General features: G+C 51.9%; 1 protein-coding gene across 3 annotated transcripts; it reads left to right on the top strand.

Annotated features, from left to right (window-relative positions):
• Positions 1–215: 215 nt before the first annotated feature.
• ILKAP (ILK associated serine/threonine phosphatase) lies at positions 216–22,103 on the top strand. 3 transcript variants are annotated; one of them, XM_086720088.1, is made up of 12 exons: positions 218–378; positions 7,878–7,943; positions 8,415–8,471; positions 10,998–11,114; positions 12,622–12,748; positions 14,520–14,626; positions 15,003–15,096; positions 15,289–15,376; positions 16,716–16,837; positions 19,894–20,013; positions 21,522–21,603; positions 21,826–22,103. In XM_086720088.1, the coding sequence occupies exons 1-12, from the start codon at positions 324–326 to the stop codon at positions 21,964–21,966; spliced, it is 1,176 nt and encodes a 391-aa protein (XP_086576214.1). In that variant the 5' UTR covers positions 218–323; the 3' UTR covers positions 21,967–22,103. The 3 variants fall into 3 exon arrangements, with proteins under 3 accessions (XP_086576215.1, XP_086576214.1, XP_086576216.1); XM_086720089.1 differs by lacking the exon at positions 10,998–11,114 and having other exon boundaries at positions 216–378; XM_086720090.1 differs by lacking the exon at positions 218–378 and having other exon boundaries at positions 7,886–7,966.
• The last annotated feature ends 1,075 nt before the right edge of the window (positions 22,104–23,178 follow it).

The following is a 23,178-nucleotide window of genomic DNA, read 5'->3' as shown; positions in this document are numbered from 1 at the left end:
CGGACGCCCTACCGGAGGACAGCAGGAAGAGCCAGACCCGCCGCCTGCCGGGAACGTGGCTGCCGCGACGTCGGCTCCGCCCGCCAGGGCGAAATCAGCCTCGGCGCATGCGCGCCGCCCCGCCCACCCGCGCGCGGGACTCTGGGGTGGCCGCGCCACGCCGCGCGCCGATTGGTGGTGTTCCGGGCCCGCCTTCGGGTGATTGACGGCGCCCGGGCCGCCACCGCCCCGCCGCCGCCGCTGCCGCCGCTGCCGCCGCCGCCCTCGGGCTGCGCGACCGCCGCTGCCGCCGCCACCGCCGCCGCTGCCGCCCAGTCTCGGCCATGGACCTCTTCGGGGACCTGCCGGAGCCCGAGCGTTCGCCGCGCCCGGCTGCCGGTAAGCGGGTGGCCGCCCGGCCGGCCAGGGGAGGGCGCGCGGCGGCGGCCTGGAGGCCCGCGGCGCCTGAGGCGGGCGGCGGGGCGGAGCGGGGGCGAGCGCGGCCTGCCGGGCCGGGGCGGCGGGCCCCGCGGCGCTCCGGCGCGTCTCCGCCATGTCGGCTGCGCAGGCACAAGGGCGGGCCCGGGAGCCGGCCGCGGGCCGCCGCGTCCTTTGTGTGCGGCCCGCACGTGCGGCGGCGGAGGGTCGGCCCGAGCCCGGGGCCCCGCGCGCACCACCCGGCCTCGCGGCCTGGCGGCCGACTCCCCGCCGCTGTCCTTGCGGCCGGGCCGCAAATTCGGGGCTGCGGTCCGCTCTGGTTCCACCCCCGACGCCGAAGCAACCAGCGGCGCGGTCCTTCGCGTTTCTGACGCCCAGAGGGAGGGCTCGTTCCCAGCGCTCTTAGGATTTTACTTTTCTCAGTAGTTTCTTCCCTCCTTCCCCGGGCCCCACGACGTCCCCCGTCTCCCCAAAGGCCAGAGCACCGGCGCAGGTGCGCGCATCGGCTGCGCCCGGGCCTCGGCGGCTGTGCGTGTTCTCATCGCGGTGGTGTGAGCTCCGCCGCGCTCGAGCGGCCTGGGACCAGGCCTTTGTTAGCCCAGCGCATCCTAGGCGTTGTGGCCGCCCCGGGTTTCGCTCGGCGAGGCTGATCAGTGCTTTCACACGCGGGGACGATCAGGGAGACGCTCCACTCTATAGGGCCTCCTTTCTAAGCCTAACTCGGTGGCAGAAGACCTGGAAAACTTTGAAAACAAGTTCAGATTTCCAGGCTTGCCTCCGTCCACTAAATCGGAAAGCCGCCAAGGTAGGGTCCTGCATCTGTGTGGTTAAATCCCCAGGGGCTTTTGGCCAGTGTGGCAGAAGTCTGGAGACTGTGGTTTGGAAACTACTGTCGTGGGGAATAGGGGGGTGTACAGCGAGCTCCAGTCTTTGCCTGCAGAGAGCTTAAACGGGAATGCAAGTGATTATAATTAAAACTGGCAAAAGTTAGCGACCGTGGGAAATGCCGCAGGGCCTGGAGGAGTGATTGTAGTCCATCCAGAAACGCTGGGGAAGGAGGCGGTGCTGGGATGGGGCCTCTGAGCTTGGGTGGACTTGTGATGTGTCTAGGCAAGGGAGCCATCGGGCGGCGGCATTCAGTTCTCCGGTCTGCGTGAACATACTAGTGTGGAGGAGTGGTGAACTTGGGGCTCTTAAGGAGGGGTGGTCCTGCCCTGCGCCAGGCCTGGATTCTGGCTTGTGGCACGTGAACCGTCTGGCCAGCCTTTATGGGGCCATCATTCCCAGTAATGGCACCGTTAACTCTTCCCCACTTACCATTCTGATGGTACAGAAGCATCTGAATAACTGTCTTTGAGCCTGTGTGCTCAACTCGACCATTCACTTCCCAAATTGTTCTAGTTGGGGTTAAAAGCTCTGGCCTGGTGTGTGCAGTCTTTTTTTTTTTTTTTTTTTTTTTTAAACCCCGTTGATGGAATATACCTTCTCTCTGAGTATGTTTGGGGCAGAGTGTGGATTTGCGGATGTGCCTGTAAGCCTATCATTTAAAAAAAAAAAAAAAAAAAAAACAAAAACAACTGTGACTTTTTACCAGAAATTAATTTGCTCAGGGGAGGGCACCCTTTAGGTGATACAAAATCTGACCACTCAGAAGGCTTACAAGTTGGTACTTGGCAGCTTGCCACCAAATCCAGGGTAGGGGGGGAGGGTGTCTCCAACCCCTGGCTGAGATGCCAGGGTGGCAAAGGGGCTGCAAAGTGTTTAAACCCCTGTTCCCTGGATGAGTAAACTGCCCCCTGCTTGTGGGAAGGGCACTGACACTGCCCAGGCCCTGCTTGGCTGAGTATATTTTTTAAAATAGCTTTAAAAACAAAGAAGGCATGCTTTCTGAATTTGTAGATGGCCAGAAGCTGAGCGGGATAAGCAGTAAAGTGAGTGGTAAGAATTGGGATCCAAAGTTCTCTGGACGCGTAGTTGGTTAAAACTGACAACATGAGAGTTAACAGGTTGAAATCGCTTGAACAAGAACAGATTCTGATTTCACTATCTTGTGGACATACTGTGATTTTTGAAAAATTAATTTGAACACCATATTTTGTTTTAGAAAATCTGTGGTATTGACTGATAAAATTAATGGAGTACATGAAAGGAAAATAAGGTTGGTTTCATAAAGTGGATGGAGGGGTGCCTGGGTGGCTCAGTCAGTTAAGCATCTGACTTTGGCTCAGGTCATGATCTCGCCATCTGTGAGTTCGAGCCCCATGTCGGGCTCTGTGCTGACCGCTCGGAGCCTGGAGCCTGCTTCGGATTCTGTGTCTCGCTCTCTCTGCCCCACCCCTGCACATGTGTGGGTGCTCTCTCGCTCTCAAATAAAGAAACATTACAAAAAATAATACAGTGTATGGAAAGGTGAGGCAAAACTGCATCATCGTGACCCTCACATATGATGTCCAGGTGCCACAGATTTCTGAGCTAATGCAGGGACCGGTAAAAGACTAGTCATTTTCACAGTCCTGGAGAAGAGTGGTTTTGGACATGTAGTCAAATTGGTTTCAAATCCACTAACTGCCTTCTGTGGCCGTTCCCCATATCTGTAAAATAGGATTGCTGGCTCCTTCTGTGAGCTCATGGATTAGAGAGAGAACTACATGTAAGGTGCTTAGCACAGGTGTAGCACATGGTCAGTGCCTAGTGGATGTTAGTTAGTAAATGAACTGTGAATTTCAGCAGCTATCTAAAAGAGAATAAAAATGCACTCTTAACTGGATTTTGTGAGAAGGTAGGAAATTTCACACTGCTCAGCTCACATCAAGTGTATTTTGTTTAAGTAGCTCTTTGATTTTTGTTGTTGTTGTTTTAGACATTCCATCTAATGCTCCTGCCTCCAAGCCTTTTAATTTTTATGATCTGAAGAAACATGTAGAAGGAACGCATTAAATGTTTTCAGATTTTGTGCTAAATTATTAGTTTTCACTCCCCTTACAGATTAGATTGCTGAGTGAATCCAGTCTTTTGTGTGTAGAGGGTTTGTCGAAAAGAGGAAGTATGTCCATGTCAGACCGGAGTGAAACTTCTCTGCTGTATCATACTCCTGAAAGAGCTCACTTGATGTCTTTAAGGTCAACAGTTTATAATTGATAATCCAAACAAGTTAAAGGTGTCCTGGTTTAAAGTTGCTTTGGCAGTAAGCTGGTTTCAGTTTTATAGGGTGGTTCTTTCACTTACTAGGTTGCTACGCCAGTATGCTTTGAAACGGACGGTCAGCTGTGGGGACTAGGTAAATACTGCAGGACAGTCTGTCTTAAGGATATTTCTTGGGAAAAAACCTAGAGACCTAAATGTAGAATAAAGGTTAAGATACTAGGGAAGAAAAGACTTTAATTATAAAACTTCAGCGATAAGCAAGGGAAAAAACTCATAAAAAATTAAAGTGGATTTAGCTATGTAAAAATAAAAAATTCTGAGGGACAAAATAACCACAAAGGCAAAAGATGAACAGAAAATAATTTAAGTACACATTACTAATGAGCCTTAATAAATGAAAGGCTCATACGCAGTAATAATAAAAAAAGACTTTGGTGCCTGAGTGGCTTAGTCGGTTGAGCCGACTCTTGGGTTCTGGGAAGAGTCGTGGGATCGAGCCCCGCGCTGGGCATGAAGCCTGCTTAAGATTCATATTCTGTCTCTCTCTCTCTCTCTCCCCCTCTCCCCCCTCCTCCCTTCTCTTCCCCCCCTTCCTCTCTGTCTCCCTCTGTTCCTCCCCCACTTGCATGCATGCTCTCTCTAAAAAAAAAAGAAAAAAAGACAAATAACCCATTTGAAAATGGTCAAAGGCCATTCATGGAAGTTCATGGAAGAAGAGATGCGAATGACCAGCAGCTGGAACCAGAGCTGCGCTTCCTCAGTCACTGGGGAAAGGAATAGCACATCACTGATGGTTCCATGTTTTCACCCATCACATTGAAATTTGTCAACATGGCGGTGAGGATGGAGAGGAACGGACATTCTCGTGAAGTGTGTTGGGAGTGGAAGTTACCACAGCTTTTGGGGAACGAATGTTGGCATCTGCCAGGCTTAAACCGCTCATACCCTTTGAGCAGCAGTCTAGCACATTAGGTAGGGGACACGTCGGTGGTTTGCTGTGGCATTGTTGGTCCTGCGGGACACTGGAATCGGCCTGCGTGCCCACCAGTAAGGGAACTGGACGACCCGCCCCCCCCCCCCCCCCCCCCCCCGACAGTACCTAGCTGTCAGGAAGAGTAATTCGACCCAGGTGTGCTAGCTAGAACGAGCCCCGAGGGCTTATATGAACAAGGGTGTGTGTGCTGTTGTGTGCAGTATGCTTCTGCCTTCTAGAAGTTAGAATGCTCGTGCACAAGGGCATCAGCCTGAAAGAAAGTGGAACGTGCACGCTCCTGTTACTGTGGGGGGGGGGGGGCGCAGAGTGGGGGCTTTTTCTGATGCTTCTGTGGTACATTGCATTTGAGCCTGAAAAGATTCAGGTGTAGAGAACAGTTGAAGCGAAATATTTGACCTTCTTGTTGCTTTAGTGCGCACGGCAGCCGTTAGCTGATGTGAATATGATCCACCCAAAAGTAGTTTTCTCAGCTTCAGAATGTAGATGACTCGAAACAAAAAACCCTAGGTGAGATTAACTGTAAAGAAAAACAGTCCTTAGCCTTGTCTCATTCTTCATTAAGTTCTTGTATTTAGAATTCTGGGGGGCCTTCTTCCAAAGTTTTGGGTCACAGTCACATTTGTCTTAATTATTGCAGCCCCAAATACTTTGAATTACTATTTATCCAAAATAGAATGTAAGATTCTGGCTGATCAGTTTTTGTTACAGCATCTGTGACTTACAGATTTAAAAACAAAATTTTTTTAATGTATATTTATTTTTGAGAGAGAGCGTGAGCAGGGGAGGGGCAGAGTGGGGGGGGGGGGGGCACAGAATTGGAAGCAGGCTCCAGGCTCCCAACCGTCAGCACAGAGCCCGATGTGGGGCTGGAACTCATGAACCGCGAGATCATGACCTGAGCCGAAGTCAGATTCTTAACCGACTGAGACACTCAGGCGCCCCCATAATTTTTTTTAAGATTTTATTTGTAGGTAATTTCTACACCCAACATAGGGCTTGAACTCAGAACCCCGAAACCAAGGGTTGCATACTCTACTGACTGAGCCAGCCAGATACCCCACAGATTTTTTTTTTTTTTTTTTTTTAAGAATCCAAATGCAAGCTATTTGATCCTTTCAGCGACGTATTCCAGAGATCTAGAGCCTCGAGATTGTGTTCGTGGGGTTGTTGGAAGGGTTAAATGAGATGCCGTGTGGAGGCAGTGTGGCACCTCACAAGAGCATGGGCTGGGAAACCAGGCTGCCTGGCTTGGACTCCCCACCCCTTACAGGCTTTCCCTTGGGCATTATTGCGCCTGATTGCCTCAGTTTCCTCATCCATGAGGAACACAGTAATGGTACTCACCTTGTAAAACTGTTGTAAGGATTGCTGCATTGAAGATAGATAGAGTGCTAGAATACAGAATAGTGCCTGGAAGGCAGTAAATGTTCATTATTTTTACAAGCCATTCTCAGCTGTGGCCAAAAGAAATGAGATGCTCTCATGTTTAATTGAAATAGCACTTACGGTATTCCAGTATCCCAGAGTGAGGAGGAGTGGAGAAGCACGTTCGATTCAGCCCGTGGAGATGGGCCATTGCCTGGGGTGGTGCTCAGATCCGTGCACTGCGTCGGAGTTGTAGCCACGGGGTAGAGGCCAGGCCGGGGCTGTGCTGGGAGTGCTGTTGTGAGGAAGGCTTGCAAGAACTGAAAATGTCTTGCCTGGGGAGGGAGGACTTCCCCATTGGACAGTGGCAGTAGAGGGACCTGATTCAGATGGGCAGTTTAATTCAGAAACGAAAACCTGACCTGGCCCCAGCGGAAGGCTGGGTTGCTTTTCAGGTCGGCCTCCTCCCTGTAATGTTCTCTCTCCTGAGACGCCTGGCCCTCGGGCCCCACTGAATGCAGTGTGCCTGTTCTGCATTTGGAGTCTGTTAGGAGAATGGGCGTTTGAGGCTCAGACACAGTGTGGTCTGGGTTCCTCTTGGAAGTGCCCTGTCGGAACATTAGGGATCCTGGGAGGAGGACTGTTGGCTAAGTGGTCATTCTGCATGCCATTTAATGGCCTGGCGATGCTGCTTTTTGAATACGTTCTGTAGGGTGTTTATGTCATGTGTGAGATAAACGGTAGTATTTGCAGTTAGTTTGGGAAATCCTGAGGGAGAACGGTATAATTTAATGAAATAGACATTTCCCATTTGAATTAGGCTGTAAAGCAGAAGAGTTACTACTTTTTGTTAAATCAGAAATTTATCAGGTATTTAAGGTACTTTTGGCCTAAAAACTCCTGAAGATACTTCTTTCCTTGGAGTTTCTGTATTTTAATTTAAACTTTTGTTTTTAAAAGAGTAGGATTGATACCCAGTTCGTTTCTACATAGAGGCAAAAGGACGCTACGGAGCCTTTTGGAGCTTACAATTGAACTGGTTGTGAAATGAGGACATTTCTGTACCTGAACTCCGAGGAACCAGAGGGGGCCAAATGCAGGATGGGATTGTGCACACCTGCGTCTTCAGCCCTTACACACACACACACACACACACACACACACACACACACCGTTCAAGTGTTTAATAGCTTACTTAGAAATTTGGGGAAAGCTGAAGAATAAGGAACGGTGGTTAAATTTTATGTGGAAAGGGATAATGGAGTATATAGCATTTAAGACAGGTACTTTTGGTGTGTAAATCTTCAGAGTTTTAGATAAAAAATTTCCCTGGCTTTCCGCTGAGTTTATTGTCTTGGAGTATCTGAAATTCCTCATTTTCTCCATAGATGGTAATTGACGTGGACACTTGCTGGGGATGCCAGGTTAACACCGATTTGCTTCCTTCAGCCCCTCACCTTCTCTGTGCTCATTTGTTTGACCTTCTATTTGGTGGTCAGTTCAGAATGCTATTGAAATAGGACTTTTGAAGACCACATATCTTGGAAGAGTCCCTCTGTCTTTGAAGTTTTATCTTGAGGGACCCAATAATTGTTTTCTTGGCCTAGAATCCGTATTTTTCTTCCCAGGATTTATTTCTAAAGAAAGGTTTTTAAGCGTTTGTTGCTTTCAGGCATGAAATTATTGAGAAAAAAAATATTTGTTTTCCTCAAAATACCCAGTGGCCCTTCAAATGCCAGTTGGGTCGTCTTTCATTGCTTTTCTGTTGACTGTAACTGTTGGAAGCAAATGTCCGTGTTAAATAGCTGTCCAGAAAATACTTTTAAAAAGTTTGTCCAACAAGGAGAAAATTTGAACTTAATAGTAAACATCTCAGAAGGTGCCCCCCCCCCCCGCCCCCGAAAATGTGTCCTGGCCGGTGACCAGATGCTCTTTAAGCAGGTGCTCTGTGTTGTAGGCAAAGAAGCTCAGAAGGGACCTCTGCTCTTCGACGACCTCCCTCCGGCCAGCAGTACTGACTCAGGTACAGTCTTCAGGCTCTCCCAGGTGTGTGTCAACGTGTCATCCTGGGGTTGTAGTTGTCTCAAATCTTTCTCCCTTTCCCCCATTTTCAACACACAGATGTTTTAGGTGTTGGACTGTCTTAAGTTTTGAATCCATGGCATCAGGTAAGGCAGAAAAATCCACTAGTCGCTAGCCCTGAGGAGCTGCATAAAAACGTTGAGCAGTTTCCTCCGGTTCATTTGAGTGTTTACTTTACCAGCTGAAATCAGATTTAACTCTTTCAGGCAGATTTTTGTTTCCTTTGATTGATAGGACTTTAAAATAAAATAGGTTCGAGCCATTATTTACCGAAGTATGAGTTGCCACTGGATTGACACGAGAGTTTTGAGATGATTTCATTGACCTGCGTAGGTGTCCTGGTGGGATGGATTCTGAAGCTCTTGCCTCCCCCAGGTTTTGTGGGCTCACTGAGTGTTCTGCTGTGTTTCAGGATCAGGGGGACCTTTGCTTTTTGATGATCTCCCACCAGCCAGCAGTGGGGATTCAGGTAAGTGGGAGGGAAAAGGTTCAATGTGCCAATGGAAATAATACATAAAAATTGTATCCTTATGTAAAATGTATTTATTAATAGATTCCACAGAGCTTAGGATGACATGAAACCAGCATACAGCATGAGATTTATTAAAATCACAAAAGAAATAGGCACCATCGGGTGGAAACAAAAAGATTATATACAGCATCACTTTTTGGTGATTATTGTTTACTTCTTGGGGTTCCACCTCTTGCAACTGACTTTAAGAATTAAGAGCTTAGTCATTTAAACTTTGTTTTTAACATTTTATAAAAAAAAAAAAAAAACAATCCGTCTCTGCCTCTGTTAGTGACAGACTCCAGTGTATTCATTCAGCAGAAGTCTCTGAATATATGACATAGTTAAAATGTTTTTAATATCCCTGAACCTATAAAAACAGATAGTCTTCTCTTTTAATGCACCTACATTAAAAAGAATTTTGATCTCAAGAAAATACAGTCTGAATGACACTGGTTTAGTAACTAGTACAGACCATGTGCAGGAGTTTTCTTGGAATTTCTTGAAACCTTAGCTGGTTATTTTCATTCAGTCCTTATTTTTTCTCAAGAACCTTTATTGATTTGATTTCATTTTTGCCAAGCCTGTTCACATTGGTTCTACCTGTTCCTGGAAATGTTTTCTCCTTTCTACATCCCAGTTAGGTCGAAGGGGAGAAAAGAGCAGGTTCCGGTCAGTGGTCACAGTGATGAGTCTCCTCTTGTGTCTCACCGAGGACTTCTCACGTGGAATCACTCTAAGTGAGGGCAGGACAGGGGGCCACAGGACAAGAGTGAGGGGACAGGGGGGGCAGGCTGTCTATTTTCACCTGCAGTTATCTGCTGGTGTAAATACCTTCCTTATGTCGTCAAGTACAACACTTGCTGCTGATTTTCAAGTCGATCTTTTGTGTTACTAATTCATTACATAAAAATAATCAGGGTTGGTCTAGAATGTATGGATTAAGTTAGCATAGTTCTGTATTTAGAACAAGTTATTACAGGCCTCTAATGTGAGAATTCTCAGGTTTTCGGGGCTTTACTAAAACACCACAGCATTCTCTCATTCACAGTTAAACCTGAAACCTTGCCTATAAGGACAGCAGTCTTACAATGAAAGTCAGTGCGTGCAAACATCAACTTAACAGGGCTCTTTACAGGTTTAATAAAAGAAAATTCAACATAGCTGTGTCTTAGTTCTTCCCAGGACAAAGGACAATCAACTAGTAACAACTTAGAAGATTTTGCACCATTATTAACAGGCTTGATTTTTTCGGATTTAGAATCTAACCTTGCATCCAATATATTGAATTTCTTGAGAAGACATATTCACCGTATACAAAATCGACTACATTCTAGGCCATAAAGTAAGTCCCACTAATGAATTGATTTCATATACAGACCACATTCTCTGACTACAAGTGATTCAATTAGGAGTTAGTAACAAAGCTATAAAAATGTCTCTGTTTTGCGAGTTAAAAGAGAGGAAGCTTGTTTTACATACGCACCAGGAAAGCTGGGATAAATAGTACGTGACAGGAGGCTACCGGAAAGACCTTGGGGGAAAGTATATTGGAAACATTAGTGAAATTTTCTCAGTTAACGTGCTTTACTATGTGGGGCAGGGTGTGTGTTATGTCCTGCTGTTGCAGATATCTGTCCTTTTGCAAGTAATTGACTCTGCAGGGACATTTTCTTCCCTTCCTCTGTACTCAGAAATGTCTGGTGAAGGATAATTGAGTAGATGGTCACATGCTTTTATACTGAAATGCAGAGGATACTTAGGGCTGCCTACTATGACAACGGCTGCCATTTATTGGGTACGTGATGACCCAGGCACTGTGATAAATGCTTCTACTTACCTCGTCCCCACCTTCCGAGATGACAGTGTTCTCCCTGTGTTACGGGTCGAGAAACCGAGGCGGGGAGGTCAAGTCACTTGCCTTAACTTGAGACTAGACTTTTCTCCTTCCAAAACGCACGCACCCTGCAGGTGCTCTTAGCTTTTTGGCTTGAGTACAGACTCATCCCTCTGCAAGTGTGAATGGCTTCAGTGGTCCTGTTTGGCCTTTCGCAATACACGGTTCTTAAAACCTGACATTTACCTCATTGTAACCCTCTCAGGGCACTTGATGCTTTCTTGACTTGTTCAGGACGTGTCACTTTGCAGATTTTGGAAACTTCCCTATTAATAAGGGCCTGTGGGTATGGAGCCTCGTGTGTGTCACAGCCCCAAAATGTGGGCTGTTTTTACCACTGACGACCCTCCTTGCAGATCCTCTCACAGTTGGCCTGAGCAGGACCTGGATCTTGACCTGTGGTCCCTCCTGGTGGGCACCCGGCCCACTGCCCACCCCTCCAAGTCCTCGCCATGAGATCCCTGTGCCTGCCGCTCTCCCAGTGCTCGCACCGCACGTCATTTCGTCTTGGGGCTGGGGTGGAGCCTGGTCGGCTGGGAACTTTGACAGTCTGTAGCTGTGTCTGTCTGGCTTCTCCTCGTGTCCAGGTTCTCTTGACGCTTCGATGTCCCAGACGGTAAAGAACGAAGGGAAAGGAGCAAAGAGAAGAGCCCCTGAAGAAGAGAACGGCAGCGAAGAGCTTGTGGAAAAGAAAGTTTGTAAAGGTTTTCAGACAGTTTGAAAACAAATGTATTAGACTTCCCATCTTAAAACAACCCAGAGCAAAAACGAGCTCAGCTTTCCCATTCGGGACACTTCTGTTTCGTGTCTGTATTTAAGAAACTGGCAGGGTTCTCTTTTTGCAGACAGACTTCCGAGTTTACTTTTGCCTCCTCCCCTAACTTTTCTGTTCGTCTCTGGCCCAACTTTGGCCAGGCCGGAAACCCACGTTTGTTCTTCGAGGGTTAGAAAACCCAGGTCATTTTGACTTCACCTTGTCTAGTGAACAGTTAGCTTGTTGGGCCCCCACTTTCTCTCTGACTCCTGTCTTTGTTCACAGCCTGTTGCTGAGCACTTTGAATTTGTGATCAGCTTAGTAGGCAGCTTCCCAAGAAGGAGCCTGAGGCTGGAAAAACCAGTTGAAATTTGTAGTCAGCTCTGTAACTTGTCAGAGTGGAGAAGAAATGAAAAGTATCAGTTAAAGAGAGGTAGCCGTGGATGTTCACACACCATACCGATCATTTTGTCCTTTGCCCCAGAGCTTCCAAGCGAAAGCCGTGGGGTGCACTGGGAGACGTGTGAGAAGCCTACTAACCCGCTTAAGGACAGGGTCGTAGGTTAGCTGGTCACGGCCTTGAGCCTCAAGAGCACCGTGCTTACCAGCAACGGCTCTGTCAACGTGCTCGTTTTATTGTTTACACAGCCCTAGGGTGTCCGAAAAGGAGCTTAACCAGGCCTGGCCGTTCAGTGTCAGCAGGTTTCTGTGCCCATGGTGTGTGTACTCCTTTATCCTTTTCTTCCTCACTTGAAGTAGAAGCAACTGTCTTACTCTTTGTTCAAATTCATTACCAGCCTCAGGCATGGGAATAGAGTTTCACATGTCCAGCAGGGCATTTGGGATAAACTCCATGCATGTGTCTAAACTAGGAATTTTTCTGCCCTCATTAGATAACTGACAAGACTGGGTTTGCACACAATCCCTTGCCCCAGTTTGGGACGACAGCACATTCCTTGCTCTGCTGTTAATGCCTTAACCGAAGCTGTCAGTACTAACTTGCTGTCGTCTGCTACTTCCCTCTTCAGTGTTCAGCCTTCTCTTGTTTATTTTTTGAGAGAGAGAGGGAGTTTGTGTGAGAGTGGGGCAGGGGCAGAGAGAGAGAGCACGCGTGAGCAAGAGAGAACCCCAGGCGGGCTCTGTGCCCAACGCGGCGGAGCCCAGTGTCGGGCTCAATCTCACCACCGTGAGATCATGCCCTGAGCCACCCAGGCGGTCCCACTGCCCAGCCTTTTAGAGACCGTCCTTGTCCAACAGTGGTCTGATCTTAGTTACAGATTGCAGCTGGGGAGGTAGGTGGCTGCAGGGGAGCAGCTTATTCATGTGCACGGTTAGGACATCACTGAGTGAAACAGCCAGAGTCCCCTGCCCCCCCCCCCCCCCCGTTTGCTCTGGGACTAGGGCTTCTGGAGGGAAGAGCACAGTTTTGTATTGGCCTTTTGTTCTCTTTCCCGCAGCCTCCTCGGTGATCTTTGGTCTGAAAGGCTACGTGGCTGAGCGGAAGGGTGAGCGGGAGGAGATGCAGGACGCCCACGTCATCCTGAACGACATCACTGAGGAGTGCAGGCCCCCATCGTCCCTCATGTGAGTGTCCCTGCTCCAGCAGGCCTCTGTGGACCATTTGGCCCGAATTCCGCGGGCAGGTTTCAGGAGCGTGGCCTGTCGCTTGGACTGCTCGGTTCTCGATTTTGCACAGTGCTTCCCTTCCCGACGTTTTTGGTCGTCACGTGGGCGGGGGTGCTCAGGTTGCTGCCAGACGCCCTGCGACAGAGAGCTGTCTGGCCCCAGGTTGTTCCTGGCTCTGGCAGAGCCGAGAACCCTGTTAAATGGGAACAGACTGCCAGTGTCTGAGGAGCTTCCGGCAGGGAGCGCTCTTACTCTGTGAGCCCGTAGGTGGAGGGGGGGAGCTGCTCCTTCTGCGGCACGTGGTGATCCAGGAGAGCCGTGTCGTGGTCAGGGCCCAAAAGAGAAAGAGCAGAAATGGCATCAAGGAGAAGAACAGGGAAAATTTTCCTGCAACTGTACAGATTAAAATGAGGCCTTTGGATAAGCTCTGAGGCATGGAGGAAAGACATCAGAAGGCAGGACATCAAGGCGTGTCATTAACACACGTCCCACATGCACACGGGGGACTCTGTAGGGCAAGGATCATGCGTGTGTGCACATGGGGGACTCTAGGGCAAGGATCACGTGTGTGTGCACCACCGTGTTTCCACAGTCACAGTCTGTTATTAACGGACAGTGTGCTGGAGCCATTGGTGCCGGTGGCTTTTGTCCAGGTGAGGAAGTGATGGTCCCTGCTGGTACCTGGTCATGTGCGGAGAAGACCACGTGTGTATGCACGGTCCCTGGTGTTAGGCGGCCATTGATCACTGGTATGCTTTGGAGTTCCTTTTGAAGCCAGGAAAGGCCTCTGGAGAGCCCGGCGAGTGGGTGTCACTGGGCTCACTAAACTGTGCCTTAGCAGGTACCGTGTGTTAGGAACCAGACGAAGGTATTTAGTCACAGCTTATGAGGTCTCTGTTGAAAAGGAACTCGAAACATGTTTGAGAAAGAGCTCTGCAGAGTGAATGTCATTTCCCGTGGGCATTTTCATTCCTGCTTGAAATGCTTTAAATCGTTAACGGTGTTTATTCTGTATATGAAAGCTTTCTGGCAGAATTTGAAAGGGGAATAAGTGGTAAGGTGGGCATTGAGAATTAGCTGCTGGGTCAGTCTGAGTGACCATTCTGGAATTACCTCCGCTCTCCGAGGTATTTTTCACGGTCTTGGATCAGTTACTGGTATTGGTGTGTTAGGTTTAAAACGAAATCTGTTTTAAATACAAGTTCTGAATTTTAGTTTCATCTTCAGTGAAAGATCAGTTAATCTTGAGTTTTGAAAAATGTGAGTTTTTAACTTATTTTTTTTAAGATTATTTTTAAGTGATCTCTATACCCAGTGTGGGACTCGAAACCGCAACCCCGAGATCAGGAGTCTCATGCTCCACTGACTGAGCCAGCCAAGGCCCTGAGTTTTTTACTTTTAATTTAAAAATGCCATGAAAGTTGAGGCGCCCGGCCGGCTCAGTCGGAAGAGTGTGACTCTGGATCTCCAGGTCATGAGTTCGAGCCCCGTGTTGGGTGCAGAAATCACTTAAATGAACTTAGAATAAAAAATACCATGAAAGTTAACTTCCACGTTTGTCTCAGTTAACGTTGTGTCTTTTTTCTCCATTGTGACAGTGTGGCTGATGTCTTAGCAGGGGGCGTCCTCAGTCTTTTCGGTGCTCACTGTTTGAAATAAGATTTAGAAACCTTAGTGGACAGGAGCAATCTTTCTGAAAATCTCAGTAACTGACAATTCATTCTTCCAGTACCCGGGTTTCATATTTTGCTGTTTTTGATGGACACGGAGGAATTCGAGCCTCAAAATTTGCTGCACAGAACTTGCATCAGAACTTGATCAGGAAATTTCCTAAAGGTGAGACTGAGAACAAAGTCGGTTCGTGTTCGTCTTGGTGTTTGCTGTCGGTGTAAATCAGGAAGGCGGGTCACGTTGCAGAGAACCGTCAGTGGCTCTCTGAAGATGGAGCAGAAGGGAGTGGGGCTTGAGGTGGGCAGGTGGGGCCGTGTAGGCGCCTGGCGTAGGACTTGTCGTCTGCGCGATGGCACCTTGCGTGAGCTGTGTGTGTGTGAGTGAGTGTCTTGCCTTCACACCTGGAGACTGCTAACAAACTCCACTGACCCTATCTTATGGGCGAGGAAGTGGGATGTTGTTGGTCACGGCACAGAAACAAAATGGCAGTGGGAGGAGAATTTGCCCTTAAGAGTTCGTCGTCTGGTTGCTTCCGTAACAGGAGACGTAGTCAGCGTAGAGAAAACCGTGAAGAGATGCCTTTTGGACACTTTCAAGCATACTGACGAAGAGTTCCTCAAACAAGCTTCAAGCCAGTAAGTGTAATCACATAAAGACGAGTGTGTGAGCGCGCGGAGGTCTTCCGATAGTCACCCGCCACCGAGTGAGCTCTCCTGACCGCTAACGTGCGTATCGGGGTACAGACCTTACCATTCAGCTCTGCAAGTGAGTCTCGAAGTGCGGGTGTTGGTCGGCGGTGACCGTGTTTCTGACGTGTCTGCCCCCAGGAAGCCTGCCTGGAAAGATGGCTCCACTGCCACGTGTGTCCTGGCCGTGGACAACATCCTGTACATCGCCAACCTCGGAGACAGTCGGGTACGTGGCTCCGGAGCCGCTCCCGGGGACGACGGTGCTGGGTGTGGCCGACACCAGGAAGCGTGCGCTCAGCGGGGTGGGAAGTGGTGACGGGCTGAGGTCTTTCTTGCGGGGCTGTTGCTGGGGCTTCCGCAGACTCCACGTTCGGGGCAGGGGGCCGGCGGCTGCGCCGGAGCTGTTTGCTCTCTGGGCCGTCTTGGGCCCTGGGGAGCGTGTGCGTGTGTGCGCGTGCACGCACACACGCTCTGCCGCCATGGGGCTGTGGGTCAGAATGTCATCTCTGTGCAAGCAGCTTGAATATTCCTCAGCTGCATGTCTCTGACTTCAGGTGGCTGGGAAGGAACAGGGCGAGCCCTTCCCTCAACACCAAATAAGTCAAAGGCAGTTGGAGAAGCACTAGGTGATGCCGTGTCCGGAGCCCAGGCCGCGTGACCGCGGGCGAGAACCTGCTTATTTCCCACTGGTGGCAGCCAGTGTCCCGGCCCCAGCGGTGGGGGATGGCTTAGAGCTGGAGGGCAGCGCCCTGCCGCCTGGCTCCGCCCCCCTCCCCACGCGGCAGGACCTCTTTCAGCGAGCCTGGTGCTGCGGCAGCGGTCACGGTGACCAAGTGAGCCTTCCCGCTCTCAGGCAGCACCTGGAGACCGCTGCCCGCACCCCGTCGTGTTTAGAGTGAGCTCTGCACAAATACTAGGCGCTGGGGGGACAGCAGTGAGCATCACAGACGGTCCCTGTGCAGTGGGTTTTATCTGGTGATATTCTAGCAGACCATCCTAGGTCACGTGTGTTGAGACTAAATAACAAGTAACATGAGTAAAATTGGGGAGGGGGCGGGGGGGGGGAACAAAACCTTTGAGCCTGATCCAAATTTGCATCCTGTCTGCCTCCTGGCTCTGCTGTGTGACCTCAGGCACATACCTGTCCTCCAGGCTTCCTGCTCCGCAGGACTGAGGTTTCCCCGGAAGTTCCCATGTGGTGGACACAGTGGTGGCAGCGAATGGAGGCGCTTGGCCAGCCCGCCCTCCTGCCCTCCCCTCTGCCTGCAGCGGACTTTGGGAGTAGCGACGCCTTCCGGGGCTTTCACCCTCGTTGGGTGTCGCAGACTAGAGGGCAGCGGCCTGCGGAGGGTCAGCGACTGGCTGCTTGTCCTGCGGTGCTGGCGCCAGACTGGACCCGCACCACAGCCCCTCTCCCTGGTCGCGGTTTCTGTGACGCTTCTTTGCTGCCTGATGCTCTGAACTCGTGTTTGTCAGCGGGAGACTGAACTGAAACTCCGTTGTTAACCTTTCTCTTCACCTGGTAAATTTGAACTTCATGACCATGGGACTGTCCGTGTTCCCAGGCAATCCTGTGTCGGTTTAATGAGGAGAGTCAGAAGCACGCGGCCTTAAGCCTCAGCAAGGAGCACAACCCCACCCAGTATGAGGAGCGGATGAGAATACAGAAGGCTGGCGGGAACGTCAGGTAACAGGGCTGGCGGGTGCTCCCCGTCACCGTGGCCGGGGGGCCTCCCAGGGCAGAACTTGCCATGTTCCCCAGTGTCTGTGGTGGGAGGCGACCAAGGTCGAAGCCGGGGAAGCAGGGGAATGGAGGTTGTGGGATTTCGCACCGTGTGCCTAGGAACGTTCTTGAATACTGTCATTTGTCACAACTGAATAAGCCACAGTTTTAGGCAAATTCTCCAGGAGAGAATCTGAAGTGGTGAAGACAGTAGCTCTTCGTAGCCCGCACCGACCTGCTCCGTCTGCGGCTCCGTCTCTGTCTACACCTTTGACGACCGCGTGCCCGCTCTGGTTTTCATCTGCTGTTTCTCGAAGGTGGCTGACGAGGCTGACTTCTTTCCTCGTCTTTTCTCTACCGAAGGACGTTTACCGGAGTTTGGCCAGGGCGTTTTCTGGTTGGTCTTACAGTATGACCGTTAGGACTTGATGTTCTGTGGGGGGTGAGAGAGCAGGAAGGGGTCCGGGAAGGCCCGTGGCCGTCTGTCCCCAGAGGGGCATTTTCTGTCCATCGCTGCTGCTCTAGGCTGCTTCCGGCCAGTGGTGCACGGCCTCTGGAGAGGAGTCACAACTCTGAGAGCTCCTTTGGCTTTCTTAGAACTTTAAAATTCTGCTTTTGCCCGAACTCCTTGAAAAAATTTGGACATTGACAGTCCCGTGGCTGACAGGAGTATCAGCCATGTGGCGGCTACCCTCTGTCCCCAGGCTCCACGTCATTGAGAGCGGTGTCGAGGTGTCTTAGCGATGTCGTTTGACGGTGTGGCCAGGACGAGCCCCTCAGAGAGGGGAGGGTGGCTCAGGGCGGCGGGCCGGCTTTGTCTTCTCCACGCCCACCCTGCCGCTGCTATTATTGACACTTTGAGACCTACAGAAAACAATGTAAAATAGTAAAACATTCCAGCATCTACCGCCTGGATTCAGCAGCGAACATTTTTGCCACGTGTGAGGCTGCCCTGTGTGAAGGTTCGTTGCAGGCAGAACGCAGAGAGTAACTCTGGTTGCCGCATTCTCTCCTTTCCTGGCCGATCCCGACTTCCCCAGCTATCGCGCGCTGTCTTGGTTGGAAACCGGCGTCCGGTCGGCATTCACGTTGACCTGGGTCCCTCCCCTTTCCGTGAGGACAGTCGTGCGGGGTCGCCCGCGTCCCGAGTTCACTGCCTGCTTTCACACGGCCCGTCCGTTGTTGGCGTACGTCTGTCCTGCACGTGGGAGTGCGGGTCAGCTCTCCACGTGGTTTTCTGAAGTACAGGTGGCTCTTCCGGCCCCGTGATCGTTGGCGCTCCCTGCTGTGGCTCCCGCAGTGCGTGGGACACACTGAAAACGGCTGTGCTTCCGGGGGGCGGGGCCTGCTGTGCTCACACCCCGCGCCCATACGGTTTCTGTGCAGAGCTGCTGGCACTGACCGGGTCTTTGGGACCTGCGGCTGCGTCGACGCAGGCCAGGCTCGTGCCTGGGGCGGGGGAGGCCACACCTAGTCACAGGTCACCAAAGAAGCGCCTCCTTGGGTTCCTGTGGGGCTCGCGCTTTGAGTGGCTTCCCAGTTGGTGCTCTGGAGGCTGAGAGTGCCCCTCCCCCCACCCAGCTCTTCCTCTGCTCCTGTGCACTTTGTCCCCCTTGCTGTTCATTTCCATGATTGTACTAAAGATGCCAGCAGGAGGCCCCCGCCGGGAGGGCGACGGTGTGGCCACAGTGAAGGGCCGGGACCGGACTGGATTCTGGTGCCAACACAGCGGCCCAGGCCAGTGAGGAACTTCCTGCCACCCGCAGCCATCTGCAGAGCATCTCTGCGTAGCATTTCCTAATGTTCCATCACTTGGAAAACCTCTGTAGACCCCTGCGAACGGCTCTGACGTTTGCTGAGCACTCACGCGCCCCTCGTGTGCGCCTTCTCTGGTTTCACAAGCGAGGGCCTGCGGCCCCAGGGGTTTGCAGCTGCCGGAGGTCGCAGAGCACGCAGGCCCATCGGGATTGTTCTCGGGGGCATCGAGTGGGGGCCCTTTCCCCTGCTGACAGACATGCAGGCCCACTTCTAGGTTGCCTCCCCATCTCTGGATGCCTCATTGGAAAACGGAACGTGTAGGGACACCTGGGTGGCTCAGTCGATTAAGTGTGCAAATCTTGATGTTGGCTCAGGTCATGACCTCAAGGTTCATGAGATCAAGCCCCGTGTCGGGCTCTGTGCTGACAGCTCAGATCCTACTTGGGATTCTCTCTCTCCCTCCCTCTCTGCCCCTTCCTTGTTCGTGCTCTCTCTCAAAAAGTAAATAACTTGGGGTGCTGGGTGGCTCAGTTAAGTGTCCAACTTCAGCTCAGGTCACAATCTCACAGTTCGTGGATTCAAGCCCCATGTCGGGCTCTGTGCTGACACCTGGGAGCCTGGAGCCTGCTTCAGACTCTGTGTCTCCCTCTTTCTCTGCCCCTTCCCTGCTTGTACTCTGTCTCTCCCTCTCTCTCAAAGGTAAAATAAAACATTAAAAAATAATAAATTAATTAAAAATTGGAATGGGTAAAAGTCTAATGTGCAGAATACTACAATTGATACAGGTTAAGATAAACCACGTTCACAGCCTGTGTACAGAAAGCGGTGCTTCGGCATCTGGGAACAGTTACCTTCAGGTATTTTCCAAGTCCGGTTGGGTACAAGTTCAAAGTGTCCTTCTGCGGCAGCTGTTACCCTGGCTGCGGGCTCAGATGTGGCCTGAGGGGCTTCAGGGCAAACACAAAATAGAAAAGCAGATCTAGGCCCCGACCCAGTCCTGTCACATCCAGCTTGAGTGTGGGCAAGATAGCAGGTTGGGGGTCGGGGGCTGCCCCGTGCCAGCCAGGGGGTGTACCGTGCCGTCGGGTGCCGCGGGGCGGAGGCGCCCAGGATTCAGCACGGAATGTGCAGACAAGCGTGTGTTCCTTGAGGCTCAGGGCTGGCAGCGCGGGTCAGAGCAGACTCGCGGGCTCCGTCTTCCCTCTGCCTCTCAGGACTGTGGACCCACGATCTGTCACATGGAGTCTGTTTCCCCGATTTAGGGACGGACGTGTCTTGGGTGTGCTGGAGGTGTCGCGCTCCATCGGGGACGGGCAGTACAAACGCTGCGGGGTCACCTCTGTGCCAGACATCAGACGCTGCCAGCTGACCCCCAACGACAGGTACGTGGCCGTGCCACAGGCACAGGGGTGCATGCACACGGTCCGGTTTCCCTTCCCGACTTCAGTTTGTGTCATGAGCCTGGAGTGGGTGGAGCAGTCCTGTCGTGGGCACTGCCTGGGCCTGACTGCAGGAACAGACAGACTGCTTTCTGCCCTGGCGGGTCCCCCAGTCCAGGAGGTGAGCGCACTTTTAACCGGGGGGGGGGGTCCTGGCACCAGGTGTCGGGAGCACGGGTGCTCTGGGGGACCTGGGCCACGTCCCTGTGGGAGAGAGAAGGGCCTCCCGGCAGAGGGAAGATGCACCGCCACTGCAGCAGGAGAGCATGACGGGTGGGCGGGCGACAGTAGCGGAGAGCATCGAAGGATGACGGCAGGGTGCTGGGGGGCAGGGGGCGGGTTGTGCGGGGTCCTGAGTTCCATGCTGAGGAGTTTGGCTGGTGGAGAAGGGAGGTGTTGAAGCAGCGCCGGGCTGGGGCCAGAAAGAGACGGCCGTGATGAGCTGCCTGAAGATGGCGCCGTGCCCGCCACGGCCAGGGCCCCTCAGCGAGGAGTTGAAGGTTGGGTGGGCGGCCCGAGGCTCAAGAGGAGCCCCGAGGAGCCTTGAGGAGTGGGCCTGCTCCCTCCGCCTCCCCACGGCCCCGCCTGCCCAGCGTCTCATGCGGGGCCGTGTGCGCTTGCCGGCCTTGGGGTCTTGGGACACTTCCTTCCACCAGCCCCTCCTCTGGTTTTCCAGACCCTGCCCGGGCCCTCCTGTGGCGTGCGTTGTGCCAGCTCCCCTGCTCTGGGTTGTAGTCGTGGCTTTGTGTGACCAGTTACTCGGGCTCTGTCACCACGGGAGGGGGGCGGGGCGGGGCGGGAGCCTCCCCGGACGTGCACCTGCTGGGCTCCAGGCACCCTGCGTGCTCACTGAACACTGGGGGACGCGCCCGGCCAGAAGACAAACCAAGACCTGGGTGTTAGCATGAGCAGAGAGGGGTGACCACCTCAGAGCTGTGGGGAGCCCCCCTCTGCACCCTCTTGTTCCCAAGGACTTCCTTCGGGAGTCCAGAGGAGGGGGCCTCTGAAAGGGACCTGATCCTGTTCTCAGACCACAGACGTACCTGGTTGTCCTGCCTGCCGTGTTGGACTCTCGCAGCGCTCTGTGAGGGTCGTGAGGGCTCGAGGCCCTCGTGTCTGTGTCTACACGGTCACGTGGTGATGGAAATTCAGTGTGTTTGCCGTAACACCTGATGTTTTTATTCCACGATTTACCTCGAGTTCATGTAAGAAGTACCTAGCGTTTGGGTTAGTCCATAATCATCTTGTGGGCGGACAGAAGGGTAGTCCAGTTTTGATGGACAGTATCACAGCTCTAAATGCTAGTTTCCACCTCTCATAGAAGTTAAATTGGTTGTAAAAAAATTCTTAGCCTTTGAGTAGTTGGATAAATATTTGTTTTACCTGCATTGTCCAGCCATTTGATAACGTTTGCTGCTAAAACCCGTTTATATTTCTTCTTCCCGTTGCAGGTTCATTTTGCTGGCCTGTGACGGCCTCTTCAAGGTCTTTACCCCGGAAGAAGCTGTCAACTTCATCTTGTCCTGCCTGGAGGTAAGAGCTCACCCAGTACCAGCTGCTCGAGCTGCACGTGGCTTCCTCCCCGCGGCCCCCCAGTGCACTTTTCCTGTGTGAACTCCACCCAGGGGACTCATCGGTCCTTTGGTCCTGCTGCCTGTCCTGACGGAGGCTGGGGAGCAGTTCCTCCTTTCAGAGACCACATCTCGGAGGGTGACCGGATCCCCTGCTCACCTGTGCCCCTTTGCTGTCCGGTAGGATGAGAAGATCCAGAGCCGAGAAGGGAAGCCCACAGTGGACGCGCGCTATGAAGCAGCCTGCAACAGGCTGGCCAACAAGGCGGTGCAGCGGGGCTCGGCGGACAACGTCACGGTGATGGTGGTGCGGATAGGGCAGTGAGGGCGCGGCGAGGCCAGGGGCGCGGCATGTGCTGACTTCAGAGGTTCATTGTGTGTGTGTGTGTGTGCACATTACGTGTGTTTCGTGTACTCCTGTGGGACTCCCATGGTTGTAAATAAAGGTTTCTTTTTTTTTTTCTAGTCTTTGCATTATTACATTTGAATGATTCTTGACCCTTCAGAGGTTGTGTTTGCTTTTGGATGTGCTCTGGGTCTTTCCTTGGCCAAACCGTCATGGCATCTTGGATTGGCCTGTAGTGGTGACCCCACAGGCTGCTGTGACATTTGTAGTTCATGGGCACCTCACCTGTGCTCTTTCGCCCTCGTAATGCGCCTGGTTGGGGACGTGGCATTTTACAGTGGGAAACTGAGGAAGTGACCTGCCCAGACAGGCTGTCCGAGCCTTCTGGCTTTTTTCAGTTCTCTGTGCGAAATAAGGTTGCAGAACATTGTGTGGGGGGCGGGGTGCTAGGCCTAGCTGAGGGGGGGGGTAGCCCGATACATGAGGTGCCTCTGGTAGGCACTCCCCGAACGACATGGAATTCGGCTAATTTCTGATTCCCTTGATAATGGGTGCAGTCGGGCCCCAGGTCTCTGGACTGCCAGGTCTCCTGAGTCCCCCCATCTGGACCCCCTGGGTGTCAAACGGGCGCTTTCCCGGTCGGAGCAGCCAAGCTGCTGTTCGGAAACGCCTCTGAAATCCAGCTTCCAGTGTTAGGCATGTGTGTGCAGTTGGCTCTGTGCCGGGCTGAGGTCAGTTGTGAGGACACTTGAAAGAGGGACCCTTCTGGTGAAGATGTTAAAAAATGCATAGTCTGGGGGCGCCTGGGTGGCTCAGTCGGTTGAGCGGCTGACTTCAGCTCATGATCTCGCGGTCTGTGAGTTCGAGTCCCACATCAGGCTCTGTGCTGGCAGCTCAGAGCCTGGAGCCTGTTTTGGATTCTGTGTCTCCCTCTCTCTGACCCTCCCCCATTCATGCTCTGTCTCAAACGTTAAAAAATAAATAAATAAATAAATGCATAGTCTGCTTGCAGGAAGAAACTAAAATACTTCTCAAGTCCTTGTTGATCCGGAAAACCGGTCACATGATCACCGCAACCGAGTTTTAGTAAAGCAGCTCTTGGGCCTCCCTTAAGTGTTTGCCTCAGGATGATGTAAGTTTCCACCACGTTGCCTTAGAGGCAGCAGTTTGGTAACTTGCGCTGGCCCCGCC

The sequence above is a fragment of the Puma concolor genome, chromosome C1 (assembly GCF_028749965.1).
Source record: "Puma concolor isolate L17-30 chromosome C1, mPumCon1.1.hap2, whole genome shotgun sequence".
Classification (NCBI taxonomy): domain Eukaryota; kingdom Metazoa; phylum Chordata; class Mammalia; order Carnivora; family Felidae; genus Puma; species Puma concolor.
Note: the sequence above shows the minus strand (reverse complement) of the source record. Positions and strands in the feature narration are given on the sequence as shown.